Below are 23,197 nucleotides of genomic sequence, written 5' to 3'. Positions count from 1 at the left end.
ATCTCTAGTTCGAGGGGAAAGATGTGTTCAAAGTCGTCACCAAATTTTGAATTTTTTAGCGAGATAACATCATCTTCATAGCGGAAAGTGAAGTTAAAAGATACTGCTAACGTCTTATCTTTCTTCCCAAGAAGCTTCTGTTAAAAGCCAGTTTCACAATAATAAAGAATGTATCTGAGTACTGCTTTAACTGGTCTAATGTAATACTAGATATCCAAAATGCTTGAAAAAAAATCGTGAGAGTCGCTTTTTTCAGGTTGTTATTACGTTGTGTGTATATGTATGTGTTTGTGCTTGTATGTGTATGACTTACTACTGTGTTGTTTGGCTTCATTAATATTTTGATAGGAGAGTCATTGATGGGTCTTATGTAGACGAACCGCGCGTCTGGAGTACTAAATTATAATCCTGGTACCTTTGATAACTATTTATTCACATATTTTGTATATCTGTTATATAAATGTATTGTTTCTAGTGGGAGATACCACTTATATAGTCCTCGGATTTGTGACAATCATCGTTCAAACTAATAAAGTGCTTTATTCTTTAATTTAAAAATTATAATTTAAACTATACAAAAAAAGAATAACAATTAAAACTGCCTGAAGTTTCATCTTCCAATGTAAATATATATATTTTTTTTTATTTTGTATAATGTCATGTTTAAGCAATCAACATGTATATCATAGTATGGCACTTTATTAGTTATATGATCCTGACATAAATGATATAATAGTTGACTATCCCTGATTGATGAGGTTATTATTTCCATAACTTCCTTCTAAAATCCGATGCTAGCACACATTTATCCGTGGGAGTTGATAGTAAGTGACCGGAGATTTGTTGGCAAAATGATGATACATATTGTGATTAATTTGATGCTCTTAGAGTTTGTTATGATTTAATAGAGCTGACAATATTGTAATGAAAATGAAAGAGTAATGGCATAAGCCCTTTGATATATGACTATAACATTCTATTCCTATGGTTTTACCTGTGGCTACTTTGTACAAGCTGATTAAACAACAACAGCGATGATTTTAAACAAATCATTTACATTGGAATATCAAATGATTATCTATAATATCTATCATCTTTAATCATCTTAAAGGTACCAGTTATCTTGAAGTAAAGGAAACACCAGAGACTGGGTGATCGGCTTCATATCTAGATTTGTGTTATTTTGAATATGTATCATGCTTCGATATGTGTTTTATCGCCTCAATAAAAACATTGTATACTAAAATAGAAAACGTATATACAAAATCCTTGTACTGGGTCATGAAAAACTTTATTTTGCGCAGAACCACAACAAATTCACCGAGAGAAAAAATATCATCCAAATGCTGACCTTTGAACATTTGAAGCGTTATGAGGATTGATATTTATCAGCAGTGATTTTTAAAATATTTACTTATTGTATATCACTACTGACAGATTTAATTTGTCTGTATACTCATATGAAGCAAAGTTCATGGCAAAAGTAAAATCACAAAAATACTGAACTCAGAGGAAAAACCAATCGAAAAGTCCATAATCACATGGCAAAATCAAATGACAAAACACATAAACTAGAGGCTCTAAAGATCCTGTGTCGCTCGCCTTGGTCTATGTGAATATTAAACAAAGGACACAGATGGATTCATGATAAAATTGTGTTTTGGTGATAGTGATGTGTTTGTAGATCTAACTAAACATTCTTGCTGCTTACAATTATCTGTGTCTATAATGAACTTGGTCCAGTTAGTTTTAGTGGAAAATGATATTGAAAATTAACAAATTTTATGAAAATTGTAAAAAATTGACTATAGACTATAAAGGGCAATAACTGCTTAGGAGGTCAATTGACCATTTTGGTTAAGTTTGGTTAAATTTTGCCCAGTAGTTTCACAGGAGAAGATTTTTCTAAAAGATTACTAATATCTACGAAAAATGGTTAAGAATTGACTATAAAGGGCAATAACTCCTAAAGGGGTCAACTGACCATTTTGGTCATGTTGACTTATTTGTAAATCTTACTTTGCTGAACATTATTGCTGTTTACAGTTTATCTCAATCTATAATAATATTCAAGATATTAACCAAAAACGGCAAAATTTCCTTAAAATTACCAATTCAGGGACAGCAACCTAACAATGGGTTGCCCGATTCATCTGAAAAATTTAGAGCAGATAGATCTTGTTCAAAATAACAATTTTACCCCGTCAGATTTGCTCTAAATGCTTTGGTTTTTGAGTTATAAGCCAAAACTGCATTTTACCCCATTGTTCTATTTTTAGTCATGGCAGCCGTTGGCCGGGTCATCGGACACATTTTTCAAACTAGATACCACAATGATGATTGTGGCTAAGTCTGGTTAAATTTGGCCCAGTAGTTTCAGAGGAGAAGATTTTTGTAAAAGTTAACGACGACAGACGACGGACGACGACGGACGCCAAGTGATGAGAAAAGCTCACTTGGCCCTTCGGGTCAGGTGAGCTAAAACGAATGGACATAAACCATCTCATGAATAATAACAAAAAATATCTTGCAAAGATCTTTAATTAAACTTTCTGATATATTGTTCATATGAAGTCCCTTAATTAGATGAGAACTTTCATCCCATATATCGAAGTAAACTTTATATATTAGGGATTCTGTTATATGTCGAAATGTTACTTTATATCTAGATATTATTCTCTGTATTGATGGACGACATCACGCATTAATCTGTTACATTTTGATACAATCAGCTTCCGTTTTTTAACAGTGATATATCCTGGATGTTTCCATATCCAAAGTAACAAGTAATAGTCCTGCCTATGAAAACTATTGAACGGAACTTGGATGTGCTCATCACACAACACAATTTCAACAGTGCTATGATTAAGAACGTCTGAAAAAAGTAAAATCACAAAAATACGGAATTCCGAGGAAAATTCAAAAAGAAAAGTTCCTAATCAAATAGCAAAATCAATAGGTCAAATACATCAAATAAATGGATGACAACTGTCGTATTCATGCATTTTATTATGTTGAAATGGTGGTTTGAACATGAAAGCAACATGCATAGGCTGACCGTTACAAATTTCATTGTTTCAAACACTATGTTTGCTATCTTAGATCTTGAGATACCCATATAGTTGGCTGATTGTAACCATATACCGATTGTGGAATTCTGAAGGAGTCTAAATTTGCATAGTGTGCGATGCGTTCTGTTCAAGTGAAGCTTATAAATTACTGTCAAATCACTCGGTCTTTACATATAATAATCTATTTCGAAAATTTGAAAATCCGAAAATTCATGTCTCCTTAATCTATAATTTACTTATTATTGTAATTGGAGAAACAAAAGTAACTTATACGTGGTAGGCATAGTATAACGTGATAAGACAATTTAAATCCCCCATATACAGTTCTACTGATTGCGATGATTTGTAGATCGTTATATTGTGTTATAACTACCAGACTGACTTTCACACTGTTATCTAACATCATTACGACTGCCTCCTATTTTAATGTTGATTGTATTTTGTTCTGCACAATCATTATAATTGCAATAATTTTCTTGTTTTAGAATCGAACGATAGATGATGCATTGAATAAGATGTGTAAAAGAATGTGTTTAGTTGACATACTTGAGGTAATTTTGTTAAAACTTCGTTTTTTTTCCTATCTCCTTTTTTGATTCGGCCATCAATGGTTAGTCTTTTGTAACAAACGTCTGGCGAACACAATAATTAAAGGTTTCTCAAATTCAATAACATTACCTAAATGAATTTAATTTGTGAATATCGACTTTTTTTTTGTAGACTTCTGCATTAAAGTTTACGTTTTTGAACCTCCGGTTTAAAAAATAAATTGGTACATTACAGGACATTTTTTTTTCATTTCATTGTGTCATTAGAAAAATGAATACAACAATTATGTACATCATGTGTCTGAAGAAAATTTCTTGGGTTACCTTTATTAAGAACACATAAGGCCAAATATTTGAAAATCTAGAAGGAAAAAACGGAAAATATAAAAAAAATATCAAACTCCGAGGAAAAGACGTAGTCAAATCGCAAAATCAAAGGCTCAAAAACATTGATCGAAATTAATGATTAAAGAAAAGATAATAACCGCTGGCTATGGAAAAAAATAAAGAACAAAACAAAACAATACTGAACTTCGAGAAAAATTTAAAATGGAAATTTCCTAATCCATTGGCAAAATCAAAAGCTCAGGCACATCAAATAAATAGATATCGACCGTCATATTTCTGACTTGGTTCATGCATTTTCTTTTGACAAATCTTCTGGAAAATACCTGTTATTGATTTATAGCTAGCTTAACCTCTCACTTGTATGACAGTCAAATAAAATTCCAGTATCTTGATAACGATGTGTGAACAAAATAAACCGATATAGTAGGTTCAAATGTCAAAATTGGAGTACAGCAGTCAACATAAACTTTGATTGAAAGTTTTAAAACACATTGTTGATACTAGTTCAACTGTTGAATCCAATCTTGGACTTAAACTAATATGTAAATTGACAAAGTGGATATGTAATGATATTTTAAACTCATTTGTGTATTACATAACCATGTATCATAATTTTATTAAAGCTTTGCATATATTTATTGCAAAATTTACGTTCGGATATTGACCACAAGTGTCAGCTGGGGTCAAAACTTTTTTTAGATAATTTCTTTTCTATTTCGTTAGTGTAGTAACTTTTACACAACACCTAAATATCATGTATTTATCTCAAAGTTAATACGATATCCTAGAGCTTGGGTTTCAAATCATGATTTCCTTAATAGAGGATTACAACTCATTAGGAATCTATTAAACCCATGACTCTTAGTGAAAAGTTCAAATCATTTCACAGGAATTTAAGGGATACCGAAATGAGCAGGTACTTGACTGTTAATGACGAATTATCATAGTAATTCACCAAATATATCGTCTTTGATTGTGACTGCACCAAACGATTATATACCTCGAATTAGTACTAATATTGGGCAACACTATGGTTACCAAAGGTTGACAGGATATGCTCATTCTTCCGGAGTACATGGAATGATTTTTTACTTTTCGTAGTTTTTTTATTATGCCTGATTCCGATTTATCTGTTTTAATCCTCCCATAGTAATGTGCGCCTCTTTTTTTAATAGAGACACAGTGTATCACGGTGTCTTCCTAGAATGCCAACATTTTATATGTTACCCATTCCTTGAATGCTAACAAAAATATTTCAATGGATCCTTATAAAATAACAATAGGTGTTTTTATAAGTATTTAACTGTAAATATAAATAATTAGTGAACTACATCTTATTTTTTATATATTGATGAAATTGCTACATTTTAAGAATTATTATGAATTTAAAGGAAGAAAGGAATTGAAAACATATTTTCTACTATTATTTATTGAAAAAAAATATTGGGGGAACGAAAATGTTTATTAACATAAGACATATTTAGATGAACTATATGAATATTTTAATTGAACAAATAATTAAACTTTAAAATTCATCAAAAATAATTGAGTAAATTTGATAACCTCCAAGCTGGCACTCTACAAAGTTTACAAAGTTTAAAGAAAATCCAGAAAATAGGGTGCAAGAATTTAGTCTAAAGAGTCATGATTTTTATTAGTTATAAGGGGCTTTGAAGTAGCTATCAGTAACTTCAAGTTTTCTCAGAGGCTGTACTTAAGTGTCTTTTTGTTGTTGGTATATACAAGTACCTGACCATGTCCATTTTGTGTATTTCTATTTGCATCCATCTGATGAAATAAGACGTTTTCAACTGATTTTTATAGTTAGTTTGACTATTTGGTGTGAGCTTTGCTCATTGTTGAAGACTGTACAATGAACTATGGTTTATTTCTGTGTTATTTGGTCTCTTGTGGAGAGTTGTCTCTATGTCAATCATACCACATCTTCTTATCTATAAGAACCCCGATGCATTGTGAATGCTACTTGTTAAACCCCTTACCAATATCATTTCATGAACACTTGCAAACAAGGCTGTAGTATTATTACCAAGAAAAATATCCAGTCCAAAGAGGCTGCTGTATAATTTGTGTTAACTTGAATTCCTGACAATAATGACCATGCAAATTTTGACTTTTTGATGCAACACTTTTCAAAGTTTCATTTTAAGAGAATCCATATTCGTTCAAGTACAGATAAAGAAAAAAAATTTGAACAACGTGACTACATGAATTAGATTTTACCTATCTGTTTAATTATTATGATTGTTTTGATAAGCATGCACTGTTGTTGTGACAACTTCTTGCACCTAGTCTTCAAACGTCAACATTATTTTACAGGTAAATTGTCGGTGGATCAAAGGATGTTGGCATTCAAGGAATGAACTTGTATCACATAGAAACTCGGATTTAAAGAAATACAAGTGAATTTGTAACTTTCAAAAATAATTTATAACAAACAGTAACGACACTGCATTTAACAAAATAAAACAATGATACACCAAAATACAAATTAAGCAGATACATTAGTGAACGTCAACGCTGTCCTTACAATTCAGTTTGTGTTGCTGTATTTAAATGAATACACTGACACAGATCTGTTACTGTATATGATTGTTCGTATAAATGATCATCGTAACCAAGTGAAAATTATAAATCATTTATATTGACGAATTATGCATGGGAATAAACAGCCATATTTCAAATCTAGATTATGACACCTTAGCCTACAATCCTGTTTTTGCTTTGTTTCAACATATAACTTTAAAAAGCTTTTATAACAATATTATCCTATGAAGGTCAACAAAAACACAGCGCGTTGTATACACGGAAATAATCTGACATCTGACATAACAAAATAATATGTTCAACAAGTCAAATAAAATTGAACTAGAGGCTCTCAAGAGCCTGTGTCGCTCACTTTGGTCTATGTGCATATTAAACAATAGACACAGATAAATTCATAACAAAATTGTGTTTTGATGATGGTGATGTGTTTGTAGATCTTACTTTACTGAACATTCTTGTTGCTACAATTATCTCTATCTATAATGAACTTGGCCCGGTAATTACAGTGGAAAATATTTTCTGAAAATTTACAAAAATTTATGAAATATGTAAAAAATTGACTATAAAGGGCAATAATTCCTAAACGGGTCAACTGACCATATTGGTCGTGTTGACTTATTTGTAAATCTTATTTTGCTGAACATTATTGCTGTTTACAGTTTATCTCTATCTATAATATCTGAAATTTTCAGGGCAGATAAATCTTGACCTGATGAACAAATCAACCCCATGTCAGATTTGCTCTAAATGCTTTGGTTTTTGAGTTATTAGCCAAAAACTGCATTTTACCCCTATGTTCTAAGTTTGGTTTAATTTGGCCCAGTAGTTTCAGAGGAGAAGATTTTTGTAAAAGTTAACGACGACGGACGACGACCGACGACGACGACGGACGACGATGGACGACGACGACGGACGACGCCGGACGGAAAGTGATAAGAAAAGCTCACTTGGCCCCATGGGCCAGTTGAGCTAAAAACGGACTTTGTGAGTGTTACTTAACAATATTAAAGGATGTATTCTATTTTCTCTTCTTTAGACAACAGTTTGTATGATATATTTCATCATTGTGATTCTTGTTTCTCCTCAGTTTGTATGTTATATTTCATCATTGTGATTCTTATTTCTCTTCTTTAGAACATAGTTTGTATAATGTTTCTACTTTCTCTTCTTAAGACCATAGTCTGTATATTTTTTCTACTGTCTCTTCCTTAAACCATAGTTTGTTTTGTTTTTCCTATTTCTTTTCTTTAGACCACAGTTTGTTTGTATTTTATATTTAATAATTATGTTTCTACTTTCTCCAATGGTATACATTCATTATCATCACTGCACGTGAGCAACTCTTTCCTTTGAGCACTACTCGGCTGGTTAATTTTTTCTGGAGATCCAGAACTGTCATTTGAAGGAATCAGTTTCTTTCGTAAGTCCTGGCATGGAATCAACTGATATAAAGCATCTCTGAACTGTGTATTACTAAACGTGTATATAAAAACATTCCATATAGCTGATGTTTTAGAAAGAATCGCAGGAATTCCACTGGCTACGACTGGAACATTTCCTAATCCAAACGCTCTCCAGAATGCAACAACTGCGTATGGTGTCCATGAAAGTAAGAAAGCACCTTTAAATATAAGATACAGAATCATTTATTTGCAAATTATTTGTTAAAGCTAAATTCCAAACGAACGAATTAAATAATTAAATAAATCAAATGAAGGCAGCAGTAGTATAACGTTGTTCAAAACTTATAAACTGATAGAAAAAAAATCCAGGTTACCAACTAAAACTAAAACTAAAAACCTGAAAAAAACTCTTCTTATCGAAATAAAAATTATTTTTCTCTTCGAAAACCATACGCGCGTTTACTGATGAGTCACTGATGAGTCTTATGTAGACGAAACGCGCGTCTGGCGTACTTAATTATAATCCTGGTATTTTGATAACTAATTAGGTTACATACCACTTGTCAATGGCGCCTAAATCTAGCCTGATGAAATTCCAAAATCAAATACGCAGTTTAAAAGAAATGACAACCAACAATTAGGTACATATAATTTACCATATTGCTAAGGCTATCTATACCTTGGTTGGAAAGAAGCCTGGTTAAAAAACATATGCGTAGTATTCTGTGAAAAAGATATCCTGAAATGGTCTACAAAATCATTATGGTAGCAGGAAAAAAATCGAATGACCATAACACTGTATAAATTTCATAAGGCCGAGGCAATTTTCAAGTTTGTCATCAACTATAACGTTTAAAGCCACATGTTGAAATAAAGGATGTGTGAGTATCATAACACGTGACGAAGTATAAACACAAGGGGATCCATAACTAGTCCGATTTATCTAGGTCAACTTATCTTATCTCATGATTCTTCCATAACGTTCAAACCAGAAGACCAAGGATGTATTACAGAATAAGAACCTTATTGTTCTAATATTTCAAAATGTATCACAAAGATTTTATGAATGGTTCGTTAAAAATCATGTCAGTATCAAAGCTGATGTTGTGCACTTGTATTAATAGTCCACTACTAGTGATATCAACCTAGTGCTAGTAAACAAAAAGAATGGGTGGTTTCGGATTTACTATCAGAACGCCTTAAATTTAACAGGAAATAAATGATATTGCTAGATTATGTTCATTATTTCTATGATATTCTTGTTTAAAGGTTATATGAAGTAATTTTATATGAAGACAGGAACAATTTGACACAGTTCTCCGATTGTCTGCTTCCTCCAATGAAAGGAATATATTAGCAATAAAGAAATAAAGGTGTAATGTCAATTTCGCAGAACTTTCTTTCTTAATGAAGCAACATAACAGCACCTGAGTGACGAATCGATAGCACTCACGCGGTTTATACGTCTGCCATGAATTACATTGTCTTTATCTTTATTACAGGAATGCTGATCAGTTTTGCATAAAATGTTCTTTACGATAAAGTTGAAATCATCTTTTTAATAAATACCTATATCTTATATACGAGATACAAAATCATTTTTTGCATAAACCTCACACAAAAAAACTACAGATAGTGACATTCATAACCCTTTTACACGGGACAAATTGGATGAACTCTTGAATGTTTATCAAATCGTGCATAATTATAGTGTTAATCAAGAAATATAAATTGTCCCATTTGCGTATCTGGCTTAAATATAACAGTTTATTCCGGGTATCTATGATGAGTTTATTTGCAACCACTGGGTCGATGCCACTGCTTGTGGAAATTTATTTCCCCGAGGGTATCACCAGCCCAGTAGTTAGCACTTTTGTGTTGACTTGAGTTATCATTGATATGTTTATAATTATAAATTGACTGTTAACAAAACTTTGAATTTTTGAAAAACTAAGGATTTTTCTACCTCAGGGATAGATTTACTTAGCTGTATTTGGCAAAACTTTTAGGAATTTTTGGTCCTCAATGCTCTTCAACTTCGTACTTTATTTGGCCTTTTATAAAAATTTTGATTCAAGGGTCACTGATGAGTCTTTAGAAGACGAAACGCGCGTCTGACGTAAATATTAAATTTTATTTCTGGTATCTATGATGGGTGTATTTGCTAATTTTCAAAACTAAGATAATACTGAGTAGAATGAAGTTACTTTATTTTCAAATGCATTGTCAAAATCCAAATGATCCGTAAATAAAGGCAATAGTAGTATACCACTGTTTGGAATTCTAAAACCAATTAAGATAAAAACAAACCCGGATTACAAACTTAAATTGAGAGAAAAACAACAAATATAAGAGAAAAACTACAACACAACAGAAACACTACATAAAAATGTAACACAAACAGAAACGAATTATAATATAACAAAGACAATTTTCCTGACGTGCTAAAGGACATTTTAATGAAATAAAAATGGTGGGTTGTACCTGTTTTTTGTGGCATGCCAAACCTCCCGCTTTTATATAACATTAAAATGACAACATTACACGATAGGACAAAATTGCAAAAAAATGGAAGAACATTTAGGACATGTCACATACTTATTTAATATGAAATTATTATGTCAAGTATTTTCCGTATCTCATCCTATCTTGATAAGTAGGTGCAAGAATTTGTTCATATAGATGTCAGAATCAATTTACACTCCCAAAACATAGAATTATTTTTACGAATCATGATACTTGTACTATGTCTAGGTCATTATTCCGCAGCATGCATAAAAATAGCAACCTACACTGTCTTAAATAATGAAATTCCGATTTTTTTTCTTCAGTTTGTTGTCACATTCAAAATGGGTTCAAAAAGTCTTGAAAAAAATATGAACTTTTTTTGCCACTAATTTTGATATATGATCATGACGATATATGACAAAGACAACAAATTAAAAGTAAAATCACAAAAAATATAGAACTCCGAGGAAAATTAAAAAAGAAAAGTCCCTTATTAAATGGCAAAACCAAAAGATTAAACGAATGGATAACAACTGTCATATTCCTTACTTGGTACAGGAAATTTTGCATGTAAAAATGGTGGATTGAACCTGGTTTTATAACTAGCTAGACATCTCACTTGTATGACAGTCGCATTAAATTCTATAATATGACAATTATGCTTGAACAAAACAAACTGACACAAAATGTAAAAATGTAAAAAATAGGGGTACAACAGTCAACCTTGTGTTACCACCTTAATCACTTATCATTATTCTGTACAAGAATGAGGCCGTTAGTTTTGTCGTTTGATTTTTTTTTACATTTGTCATATCGACCTTTTATAACTGACTATGTGATATGTACTTTTCTTACTGTAGAAGGCCGTACGATGACGTATAAATGTAAATTTCTATGTTGTTTGGTCTTTTTTTATGTAGTTGTCTCATTAGCAATCCTACCATATCTTCTTTTCTTTATATATATAGAACTTTATTATTTGCATTACGTGTTTCGTTTATACAGTATGACATTCGTAATATTTATCGCTTCTCTCTTTTATCATAGTGTTGTAAAATTTTATTAAATTAGCATTACTTCATGTTTTGTCTTATTGTTTGTTAATTTATTGACATTATTCATCTGATAAGATTGTACTTTTGCTTAAAATTGCTTTCTATGAGACAGTTATATTGTGACATAAACGTCCTCGGTAAATTATGGAAATTAAAGAAGAATATAATCCGAGTAGCTTTTACCATTGATTAATATCAATAAGTTTAAATCGAGTCAAGGTTAGGCAATTCTCTTATCAGGAGCGTCGGGAGCGTGACTTGATTTTTGAAATCATGATGCAATGTTGTAGAAGATTGCTTTAAATATTGGATTGTCTTGTACTGTTAGAACGTAACCTTTGTTTCCTTTGTGTGTTTGTCTGAAATGCTAAATTACAAGGAATAAAAGTTGCTCTGTCTTTAGTTACGTCCTATACATTTCTAGGAATATGATTCGTTAGAACTAACCTCTCGGAGACCGTCTTTATTGCATATTTAATATTTGGTTAGCAGACGTGTTTTTTTCCAAAACATGATTAGTAGCGTTGTTACGTACGTCTCTTTATAAAAAAAACGTTGTTGAGGAAAAATCTTGCAGTCGATAGCATTGAGTGTGTAGGTAAATGTACTATATTTGGTTAGCTTGCTTGATAGCTGAATCGTAAAGTCATTTTTAGGTTAGGTAAACTATCCTCCTTTACGAGTATACTTGTCCGACAGGTAACCAATCTATGTTGGACTAGGCTACTTTGAAGGGAGGATTGTATACCTTACCTAATAATGACTTAACGGTTCAGCTAGCAACAAGCTAACCAACGACATTACCTTTACCTACAAACTCAATGCAATCGTTTAAAGGTTTCAACGGACGAAGAAATTGATGATGAACGATCAAAATAAATTCAGATAACAAATTCAAGGCTAACAAGTTGTTTATTATTAGCATTTGTTTTTGTATAGACCAATATAAGTATGTACTTTATATTGAAGACTTGATCCCTTTGGAAGACCACTAGTCAGAAGGCCACAGTGTTAAGATAGTCGTTACGATAAATTCGTTATTCATTGTACTGATGACCTAAAACGATATTTATGAGGTCACTTGTACACTATATAACTAATTATATATCATTTATGTATGACATTTAAGCTTCTCATAATTGCAAGGCAATAGACCCGATTAGATCTGATTTGAATAGAAGTAATTAGTGATTCATTTGTCGTTTCTCTTTAGTCTAAACACAGGTTTCATAATCTCAAATTTTCCAGTTGCAGTAATACTTTTAGAACATATTTTGTAGTTATGGATTTGGAATGAAATCTTAATTATGTCTATTTTCTGACATCAAAATGATACCTTTTCAGAGTTTTTGCTTTTGTATGGCAATATGAATCGCTTAAAAATCTTGTCTTTTCCTGATTTAATTATCAAAATCTCAACATTTGCTGAGGAATGATAAGATATCTACATGTTTGTAAATTGTATTACCCTTCATGGAGACGCTTGCTCACTTTTAAAAATGATGGTTGTTTTGTAAATAACTTCATGGTTTATCATTTTCAGTTAAAAAATCAAAAGACAGAAAAGACAGAACATTAAGAAGGATAAGTTGAATACCACACAAAGTTTGATATGAACATGGGTTATTGTCTAGCTAGGTAGAGACATAGGGGACTGATAAGCTTTTTTGTCTCGTTAAGATAAAAAGATGATTTGTACGTTCAATCATCATTTTTTTAAATCGGATTGTCTTGACCAAACACTAAGCTGTCATAAAATATGATGCATGGTACTTGATGTGTTTACCTAGTGCCGTTAAGAAGATTGCTTTGACATAGGAATGCTCAGATTGATTCATTATAACTATGTAGGAAATGTTTGCCTTGAGATGAATCTCTTGTGAACTAAATATATTATGTTCTATATAATAAAACTTACAAAAATAGTTATATTGTATTATATTTAGATAAAGGCTTCGGCGTCACGGTCGGATTATAGATTATTCATAAGCAGGGAGAATTAGATATAATTACGTCAACAACGAATGAAACCTATCCGTGGTATACAAATATAGGTATTACATGTATATGACGCAAATTCTTCGACTTGTGCAAACCTATTGAATCATGATTAAATAAATTATGTAAAAATACAAGTACTGAATCATAACTCCTTCTGCATTTTGTCTGAGCAATATATGGCCATTAAAATGTAACATTCTTTGGTTTTGGATTTCAAAATTGTGTATCTACTTTGTTGGCTGTTATGCTTTTACGATCTAAAAGAAGCCTATTCAATAAGAACGTCGTGTCGTTTACCTGCTTACCCTTCCGGAGCAGCTGCTGTGATATGGTTCGTGTTGCTGAAGTCTTTGGTTTTTATATGTTGTATTTTGTCTACTGTTGTTTGTCTTTTGATCTTTTTTTCCGTTTTTTTGTCATGTCGTTGTCGTTTTGTTTTGACTTATGAGTTTGGATATTCCTTTGGCATATTTCGCCTCTCTTACCAATATCCTATTACTTTCATACATTATGTTCACCGATTATGCATCTATATGAAAAACTCTCTATGTGTAAGTACTCACCAATCATTAGTATAACAGTTTTCATTAGCTTCTTTTCAAGTTTTAACTTGTTCTGTAATATTCTACTGTGCTTGCCCCATACTGAATTTTTGTTTGAACTTCGAATCTGTGAAAAATATGTCTATATTATAAGTTATACAAAATTATAAGTTACATGTGTTACCAGTGATATATTTTTAAAATTTCTTTCAAAATGACAGTAGCTTTTTGGGTTTATTTTGGGCGTTCTTATGTTTCACAAAATCATTTAGTTTTTCAAGTTGTCGTAAATTTTTACGTCTACAAATATAAACCTCGTATCATTCTTTTGTTTATTTGAATGCTTGAATCAATACAAAATGGTTCAAGCTTAAAAGTCATTGGGATTGAAATAGAGCTTGTGTTGACCATTTGGTCTGAAAACACTCATATCGCTCTACTTTCTGTTCTTGTAAAGATTACTCCAACCAATGAAAATTGTTGAAGTATAGTATTGTGACGATAAAACTAAAGGAAAAAGAAAATTCTAGATCTCTTAAGACAGAAAGTAGTGCGAAGCGTAGTTAGATTCGTTTGAGAACTGATATCGAAACGTTGTGTTTATGGTCATCTTATGAATTGATTGATCTATATGATATTCCTGTGTTCTAAATCATAAGCGAGATGTTTTTCGCACTTTTATTTTTTTTATAACCAGACATCTTTAATTTCACCGGTCTTGTTATATCCCCCATAGTTAAATTTGGCGGCATGTGGATTTGCTTTGCGGATGATGCATGCAAAGTCTGAAACATTTACTCAGCCGAGTCACCTGGTTTGGCCTCTTTTGGATATATTAATTGGATTTCCTCAGTTAGAGGTTGTTCGCTTGATTTGTTTTTTTATTCTATTTATATCAGATAAGCAAATTGTAACACTAATGTTGCCTGAATTAAGAGCAGTGTAGAAAGGGAGTATCTAACTTCGTGAATATTGAATCGCTGAATGAATAATAATAATGCTAATAATGGAACTACATGAAAACTGTGTAAAATGGAAATTAATCTGAACATTATTTCGTTCAAGCACTAAATATCACCATTTACCAACTTGTATATGTTAACAAATGGATTGTAATGCGTGCAACAATCGGACTCGATCAAATAATATATTTCAACCTGTGACGATTTTTAATATAAAAAAAGAATAAAATGCATCGAGTACGAAATATAACTTTGGAAATCATCAAAATATTTCATATAAACCTGCATGGTTCTTGCATGTCTTTTAATCAATGTTCAATACTTTTAACACTTTGGTATTGTACATTTTTCATGTTTCGGAATGCAATATATAATAATTCTATATTTTATTAGTTTCTTCAATATTTTATTGAGGTGGTTGTCGTTAAATAAATTGTTTAAAATAGGTTTTTAAATTGAACAAGTTTGTATCCTCGTTTAATTGTTTTTGTGCGAATATTATTACCATTTTCATACACAAAAAAAACAAGAATGTGTCCATATTACACGGATGCCCCACTTGCATTATCATTTTCTGTGTTCCGTGGACCATGAAATTGGGGTTAAAACTCTAATTTGAACGAACGAACAGACGAACGGACGGTACGACGGACGAATTAACGGACGCACACACCAAAAAAGATAATGCCCCTCTATTGTCGTAGGTGGGACATAAAACAACAAAAAGGGTGTTGTGGCATTACGTATAAGAACAGCACACACTTTTAAACTGAGTCGTAAATCCTATGGATCATACCATGGAAGTATTATTTTGACGAAAACAATACTTCCATGTCAAACTAATTACAATGATTAAATCAAGTCCCACTCTCCTAAATCCATACCAAGCACAGAATGGAAAAATATCACATAGACGCGCATGTTTTCTCACTTAAGGTGGTACCCAACACCTTAGCTAAAATCAATTTGGCTCGTTTAATTTTCTTAAAATTTTAACAAAGTATTTACTTTGACCCTTTGACAAAAATATAAAAATTTCAAAAAATTTGAACCAACCGTTTAATTAGAAAAATTACACTGGTTATATAGCAGTTTGACAAACACTTATTTTGATCATGGAGAAGCTTGATATTCCCTTCACAACACAACGTAACTAAAACGTTTTGCTGATTTTACAGAGTTATCTCCCTGTAGTGTTAGGTACCACCTTAAATAAAAAAAAATAAAGTGTAGAAACAGACAGCTTTCCATTCGAATCTAAAGTTAATGTCAGATACATTTGTAAATATGTTATGTCACCATTGTTTATTCATACAAGTCACCACTGTCGGTATTTAGTAGTCCTATAACATCTCAAAAGGACATGCCAATGCATAATGAAAACACGAAATAATTAACAAATTATCCCATAATATGAAAATTCCTAGTTACTGAAATCAGTTAATATGCAATTATGGCGTCATGCATTTAGATGTGAGAGTGACTTGGTTTTTGTATTTCATCCAGTTATTCCCCTTGTTGCGAATCTTATGCACTTGTCATTATTTTATATAATTTGTGCTAGATGATGTAATAAAAAATTAAGGAATCTTAAACCACATGGTATTTTGTTAGGAACGAAAGATCCATAAACTGTTTATTAGCTGGAAGTGCTATGCATGAACTAATTGTTTTATTATAAAAGAGCAGACAACAGCTTAAAAACTTAACTGTAAATATTTCGATACAGACTGAAGCAATGGTTTCATTTTGATCGTAGATGGGAAAAAAAAGATTTTAGCCTGTGTTTTATCAAGTCGGTGCCAAAACAATACGCAATCTCAAGGTGTAATTTCATTCATGTTTTCATGCAGAATAGAATGCCATTTATAACAATTAACCTTGTAATAAATTTATCGTGTCAAGGCTTTTATTATGCAAAAACTACACGTGTCTGAAAATCCACTTCTTATGTTCAAGCCCCACAGCACAATGCGATTATAGAAAGTTTGTACTGGACCATTTATATGATAAATAGACCGACTGATGTTCAATAAACAAAGGCGCTTCGTTTATTAAAAGCAATGAAGACTTGGCATATAGCATTGAGGGTTAAAAGGAAGTAAATACAGATGACTGGCGCCACCTAGATTTTACATCCAATATAATCGGTAGAAGTAAATTTATTTTCTGCTGCCTTGGTTGTTAGAAATCAAAATTGAAATAGTGAGAAATGGGTGTTGGCCATTGGTGTAGAATTAGCGAGAAACTTAGAGAAAAGTCTCTTAGACATCAACATTTTCTGTGCCAAATTAAGCAAGGGGTGTTCTTCATTCATACTATTTCGAAAATTCCGGAACCGTTAAGTACCCTTAAACAATGACATTTTTCTATCAAAAAAGCTGCGGCACCATATGTGTTTGACCATTGCAATTACACCCAGAGGTGTTAATAATTCAGAATTCGATTTTTTTTTCAATGGATCTTTGATAGTGAAAAGGCAGGAGCAAATAAGGCTACCATTGTCGCCTATGTAAATAATAACTTTCTTGTAACCTGAAATATAAATCTTTTATAATAACTGTTAAAGAGCTAATTAATATGTACGTCTAGACATTTTCATTACTTTTATTTTAGATTCACTTCGATTATATTGTTATTTGATGTATAATGTTTCCAAAAATTAGCAGTTAATCTTTCATGAAAGCTGGAAGAGCAATCTGGATGAAAATATCAAATAACAATGATAGCATGGTCATATCAAATCAAAAGGTTTTTTCATCAGACAAACAGCGTGAAAAATGCCCACTCAATGAACACATTATCTTCCTCTTTTAAAAACAATTTCACTCTACGTTCCGTAATGAGGGCCTGGATGGAGAGTCCTACATTTCTTCATTTTTTTTATTTTGAAGCCCATTTCTTCCTATTCTTTTCCTATTTTGTCTATTATGATATCTATATCCTTAAATTCATTCTCTCTTATTGTGCATTTATTGCAGACAAACAGCGAAAAAAATTTCCAGTAAATAAACACATTAATATCCCTTTAAAACAAAACTCGTCGATCCCACAGGTGCTTGAGGACAGGATCCTGTATAAGCCCTATATAGTCCCTCCCCCTTTTTTTTTTTTTTTTTTTTTTTAATCATTTATCTCAGATTTTTCGATATATATCACTTATTTGTACCATATATATACTAATATACCATATTTATACTCTAAATATGCATGTTTACTATCAACGTGAATCTCGACTATAGAGCGAAGCCACAGGTGCTTGAGGACAGGATCCTGTATGAGCGCCATATAGTCCCTCCCCCCTTTTTTTTTTTTTTTTTTTAATCATTTATCTCAGATTTTTCGATATATATCACTTATTTGTACCATACATATACTAATATACCATATTTATACTCTAAATATGCATGTTTACTATCAACGTGAATCTCGACTATAGAGCGAAGCGATTCACGTTGATAGTAAACATGCATATTTAGAGTATAAATATGGTATATTAGTATATATATGGTACAAATAAGTGATATATATCGAAAAATCTGAGATAAATGATTAAAAAAAAAAAAAAAAAAAAAAAGGGGGAGGGACTATATAGGGCTTATACAGGATCCTGTCCTCAAGCACCTGTGGTCGATCCGTAATGAGCTCGATAGGGTCTGGATGGGGAGTCCTTCATTTCCTAATTCTATAAATATTTATACCATTTTTCTCTATTCTTTATCTGTTTTGACCATTTTTCTCTATCCTTTATCTGTTTTGTCCATTTTTCTCTATTCTTTACCTGTTTTGACCATTTTTCTCTATTCTTTATCTGTTTTGTCCATTTTTCTATATTCTTTTTAAGACACTACAGGAATTTTGGTCTACAATGCTCTTCAACTTTGTATTTTATTTGCCCTTTTAAACTTTTTTGGATTCGAGCGTCACTGATCATAGGTCTTTTGTAGACGAAACGCGCGTCTGGCGTATATACAAAATTTAGTCCTTGTATCTATGATGAGTTTATTAATACTCTATACTGTTAAAGTTTTGTCTTTTTCTCTATTTATAAAATAGTTCGCCCTTTTTCCTGCATTTTTCTCTCATTATACTTTATTGTGTTAACCACATCCAGACCCTCCGTAACTTCACAATAGAAACAGTTAAAGACTTCCGAATGATGAAGGAAATGCTTCATTTTATTGTCATTTGCTCGTGAAAATGATTTATAGTTAGATTTAGATTAATTATTTAGTAACATTAAAGGCCTTTTATTGATGTATCTGCCTTGACTTCAGTGTTACTAGATTAGTAGAACTAACATATATGTTATTTAATCGATATATTCTTTGTTCATTTCTATTTTTCCTCAGTGGGCTTCTTATATAAAAAAGAAAAAAGAAAGAAAAGAAGATGTCGTATGACTGCCAATGAGACAACTTTTCATTAGAGACCAAATGACACAGAAATAAACATCTATAGAGGTAACCGTATGACTTTCCACAATCAGCAAAGCAAATTGCCGCATAGTCATCTATAAAAGGCCCCGAAATAAGACTGGTAAAGAGATAAAAATGAAAAACGAGGGTAATGCATTTGTTAAATTGATTTTTATTTTAATTAGAAACAAGTTCAAAGATAAACATTACCTTTTAATATAAACCGAGTACGATAGTCTCCCTATGAAGAGCAACACGTACACTTACCTAAGTAAACATTAACGTTAGAAAATATATAGACTAATCTCCCTATAAAGAGCATCACGTACTCTTACCTAAGTAAGCATTAACATTGGAAAATATATAGACGAGTCTCCCTATAAAGAGCAACACTTACTCTTACCTAAGTAAACATTTACATTGGAAAATATATAGACTAGTCTCCCTATAGAGAGCAACACGTACTCTTACCTAAGTAAACTTTAACAATGGAAAATATATAGACTAGTCTCCCTATAAAGAGCAACGCGTACTCTTACCTAAGTAAACTTTAACATTGGAAAATATATAGACTAGTCTCCCTATAGAGAGCAACACGTACTCTTACCTAAGTAAACATTAACATTGGAAAAATATATAGACTAGTCTCCCTGTAAAGAGCAACACGTACTCTTACCTAAGTAAACATTAACATTGGAAAAATATATAGACTAGTCTCCCTATAAATAGCAAAACGTACTCTTACCTAAGTAAACATTAACATTGGAAAAATATATAGACTAGTCTCCCTATAAAGAGCAACACGTACTCTTACCTAAGTAAACATTAACATTGGAACAGAATGCGATAGTCTCCCTGTAAAGAGCAAAACGTACTCTTACCTAACTAAACATTAACATTGGAACAAAGTACGATAGTCTCCCTGTAAAGAGATAAACGTACTCTTACCTAAGTAAACATTAACATTGGAAAATATATAGACTAGTCTCCCTATAAAGAGCAACACGTACTCTTACCTAAGTAAACATTAACATTGGAACATAGTGCGATAGTCTCCCTGTAAAGAGCAAAACGTACTCTTACCTAACTAAACATTAACATTGGAACAAAGTACGATAGTCTCCCTGTAAAGAGATAAACGTACACTCACCTAAGTAAACATTAACAAAGGAAAATATAACGACTTAAGCAGAACCTTAAACATTGTGGTTTCCTCCACGGCCACAGACTACACCAGAAAGCAACACCGATGTCTCGCTTTCTGATACTTTCGTCAGAGGCGAGACAAAAATCTATAATATTGTATCAAGCAGTCAACTAACCATGAAACAGATGACACGGACAATGAATTATGGACATATAACAAATGGAAACTTCGTGACATAAGGTACATTTACATACACATCAAATATGAAATCATTCTATAAATATTAACCTCATCAAAAGACAATAATTTTATATATAAAAAGCAGAGGTGGTATGATTGCCAATGAGATAACTCTCATCAAAAGAGCAAAATGGCACAGAAATTTACCACTATAGGTCACAGTGCGGTCTTCATTAATGAGCAATATTGTTCAATATTGTTCAGTCTGTCAGTAAATAAATAAGAAACAGTGTAAAGACTATCCTTTTCTAAACCTGACTTTGCACCAGAATGACAGATCAGTTTTAGTTTAACGAACGGTTAATCTTAGCGGGTTAACAATGTTTTTCACAAGTCTATATTTTGAATGATTATTGTAACAGTATATTTGCTTAGAATGCAAATTGTAAATAGCCGGAAATCCAGATAAGATAACAGGTGTGTCCATTAACAAAGCAATTAATGTAAGGAAAATAACTTCATGAATATGCAATGGCAATGTTGCTATTGATTACTATTTAAGTTAATTGACTTTTATTATTCCGTTAATTTGATTGACCTGTGAATAAATGACCAATGCGTTGTTTGTATAATTTGCACAATTACGATACATTTTGTAGTATAAAATCAGAAGATGTGGTATAGTTGCACATGAGACAACTCTCAAACAGAGACAAACAGACAGAAATCATCAACTATACTGTAGGTCACCGTACGGATACTTCATTTAAAATCTGAATATCTATTATAACTCTTTATTTTTTTCCCCACTTTTGCTGTTTTGAATTACATTTACGTCTTTCTATATTAAGCTTTTTATTTTATCTCTTTATCTGGATCTGTGCCTTGTTTTTATATATAATTTTAACTTCTGTTCCGAGACCGAAACATTTATAAAAAAAATCTGCGAGGAATTCAAATCTCTAAATTGACTAGAGTAATGATTACAAGCAATCTGGTATTGTATATGCATAGTACAAAGTCCTATACAGGACCGAATTAAGTTACATTTACATTGGACGAATTAGCACTCCTTTTGGGACAATAATGATAAAACTAATGGTTATTATAATAATAATAATAATAATATAATGAATTAAAAAGTAAGAAAATGTAATATAAACAAGCAAAGAAAAACGCAACTTACCGTCTGAAGTATCTTACAGTAACAGAATATCATGGTTATTACAGGGACCAAGTAACAAAATACGAATATACAAATATTGTAACTAAGCACATAGAAGTCCGCACTATCCAAAGCTACCGAACACGTGGTTCCTATAGCCTCATACTCATAACGTGTCCATCCCGAAAAAGGTATTGCGCTCCAAAATAATCCCAAAATGTAACAAAATGCCAGCATCGTAGCGCTCACTGTGTTGTTAACAACCACGGCAGACATTTGTCTGGTTATAACAATGTATCTACTTAATGAAATGGCACTTAAAATATACATGCTACTCATGCTCCCAAAAAACATTATAAATCCTTGAAATACACAAACTGAGAAGTCCCATACAAAGTATCCATGAAAATTTGATGCCGCTGATAGAGGAATGCCAAAAACACACAAGATTAAATCGTTTATCAGAAGCGCAATGATGAATACATTGATCCGTGTTCGGAGGTGTGCATGTCTGAAAAAGACAAACAAAGCAGTGGTATTCCCCAAAATACCAACGAAACATACCACAGATAAATAAACTCCTAAAAATACATATATCTCTTCTGGTACTACTTCATTACTGCTTGAATTTGAAGTCGAATTTAACATTTGGATTTCATGCACATGTGAAGTCAAATTTAACATGCGGATATTGTATCTAATTTGATTCATGGAACTTTTTAGCCTCTGTTTTCAGTAATATATGTATTCTTTAAAATGAACGTTCGTCTTCAAATAATCAATTGAAAAATGTATCCAGCTATGCTAAGTCCGTTCTATACGTTGATTCTACCCACCACAAAGTCGATAATTATCTTTTAGCAATAATTGTGATGTTTAAGAGACGAATTAGGTGACACGCGTTTATCCGCGAGACATTTTAATTCAAAACTATGATACTAAGTTATTGTAGTTAATTTGTAAATTGATAGATATTAATATTTTAATAAAACAGAATATGAAATATCATCAAGTATGCATGATACCATATGTTTATATTAAGTATCGTAATATTATATTTTGACAGAGAAAAGCAATTAATAAAATAACAATTAAAAAGGTGGTTATGGGGGTGGAAGGGGATGCTACACCATTTTCTTTTGCAATATCCTGCATTTTGGACAGAACAGTTTTTTTCTTCTTGTCTAGTGCAAATTTATTTGTTTCAAGTTTTTACACAACACCCCGACCCCCTGCAGAATAATTCAAAGGTCACCCCCATGGACTAATTTCTTTAGAAATTAA

The 23,197-nt window shown here is 31.8% G+C and overlaps 1 protein-coding gene across 1 annotated transcript; it reads right to left on the bottom strand.

The window, feature by feature from the left end:
- Positions 1-7,535: 7,535 nt before the first annotated feature.
- Positions 7,536-22,723, bottom strand: LOC134693279 (parapinopsin-like). Its single transcript, XM_063554024.1, has 3 exons — positions 21,935-22,723; positions 14,063-14,168; positions 7,536-8,153 (listed from the first exon to the last, which is right to left on the bottom strand). The coding sequence occupies exons 1-3, from the start codon at positions 22,622-22,624 to the stop codon at positions 7,816-7,818; spliced, it is 1,134 nt and encodes a 377-aa protein (XP_063410094.1). The 5' UTR covers positions 22,625-22,723; the 3' UTR covers positions 7,536-7,815.
- Positions 22,724-23,197: the final 474 nt, after the last annotated feature.

Source organism: Mytilus trossulus, chromosome 12 (genome assembly GCF_036588685.1).
Source record: "Mytilus trossulus isolate FHL-02 chromosome 12, PNRI_Mtr1.1.1.hap1, whole genome shotgun sequence".
NCBI classification, from domain to species: domain Eukaryota; kingdom Metazoa; phylum Mollusca; class Bivalvia; order Mytilida; family Mytilidae; genus Mytilus; species Mytilus trossulus.
Note: the sequence above shows the minus strand (reverse complement) of the source record. Positions and strands in the feature narration are given on the sequence as shown.

What these genes read in the sequence shown, in the direction of transcription:
- LOC134693279 (XM_063554024.1), bottom strand. Translation starts at nt 22,624, where the DNA reads ATGAATCAAATTAGATACAATATCCGCATGTTAAATTTGACTTCACAT. An exon ending in ACTGTAAGATACTTCAGACG is followed by an intron (nt 14,169 to 21,934) that starts GTAAGTTGCGTT and finishes TATTTTTCACAG; the next exon opens with ATTCGAAGTTCAAACAAAAA. An exon ending in AACTGTTATACTAATGATTG is followed by an intron (nt 8,154 to 14,062) that starts GTGAGTACTTAC and finishes TTATATTTAAAG; the next exon opens with GTGCTTTCTTACTTTCATGG.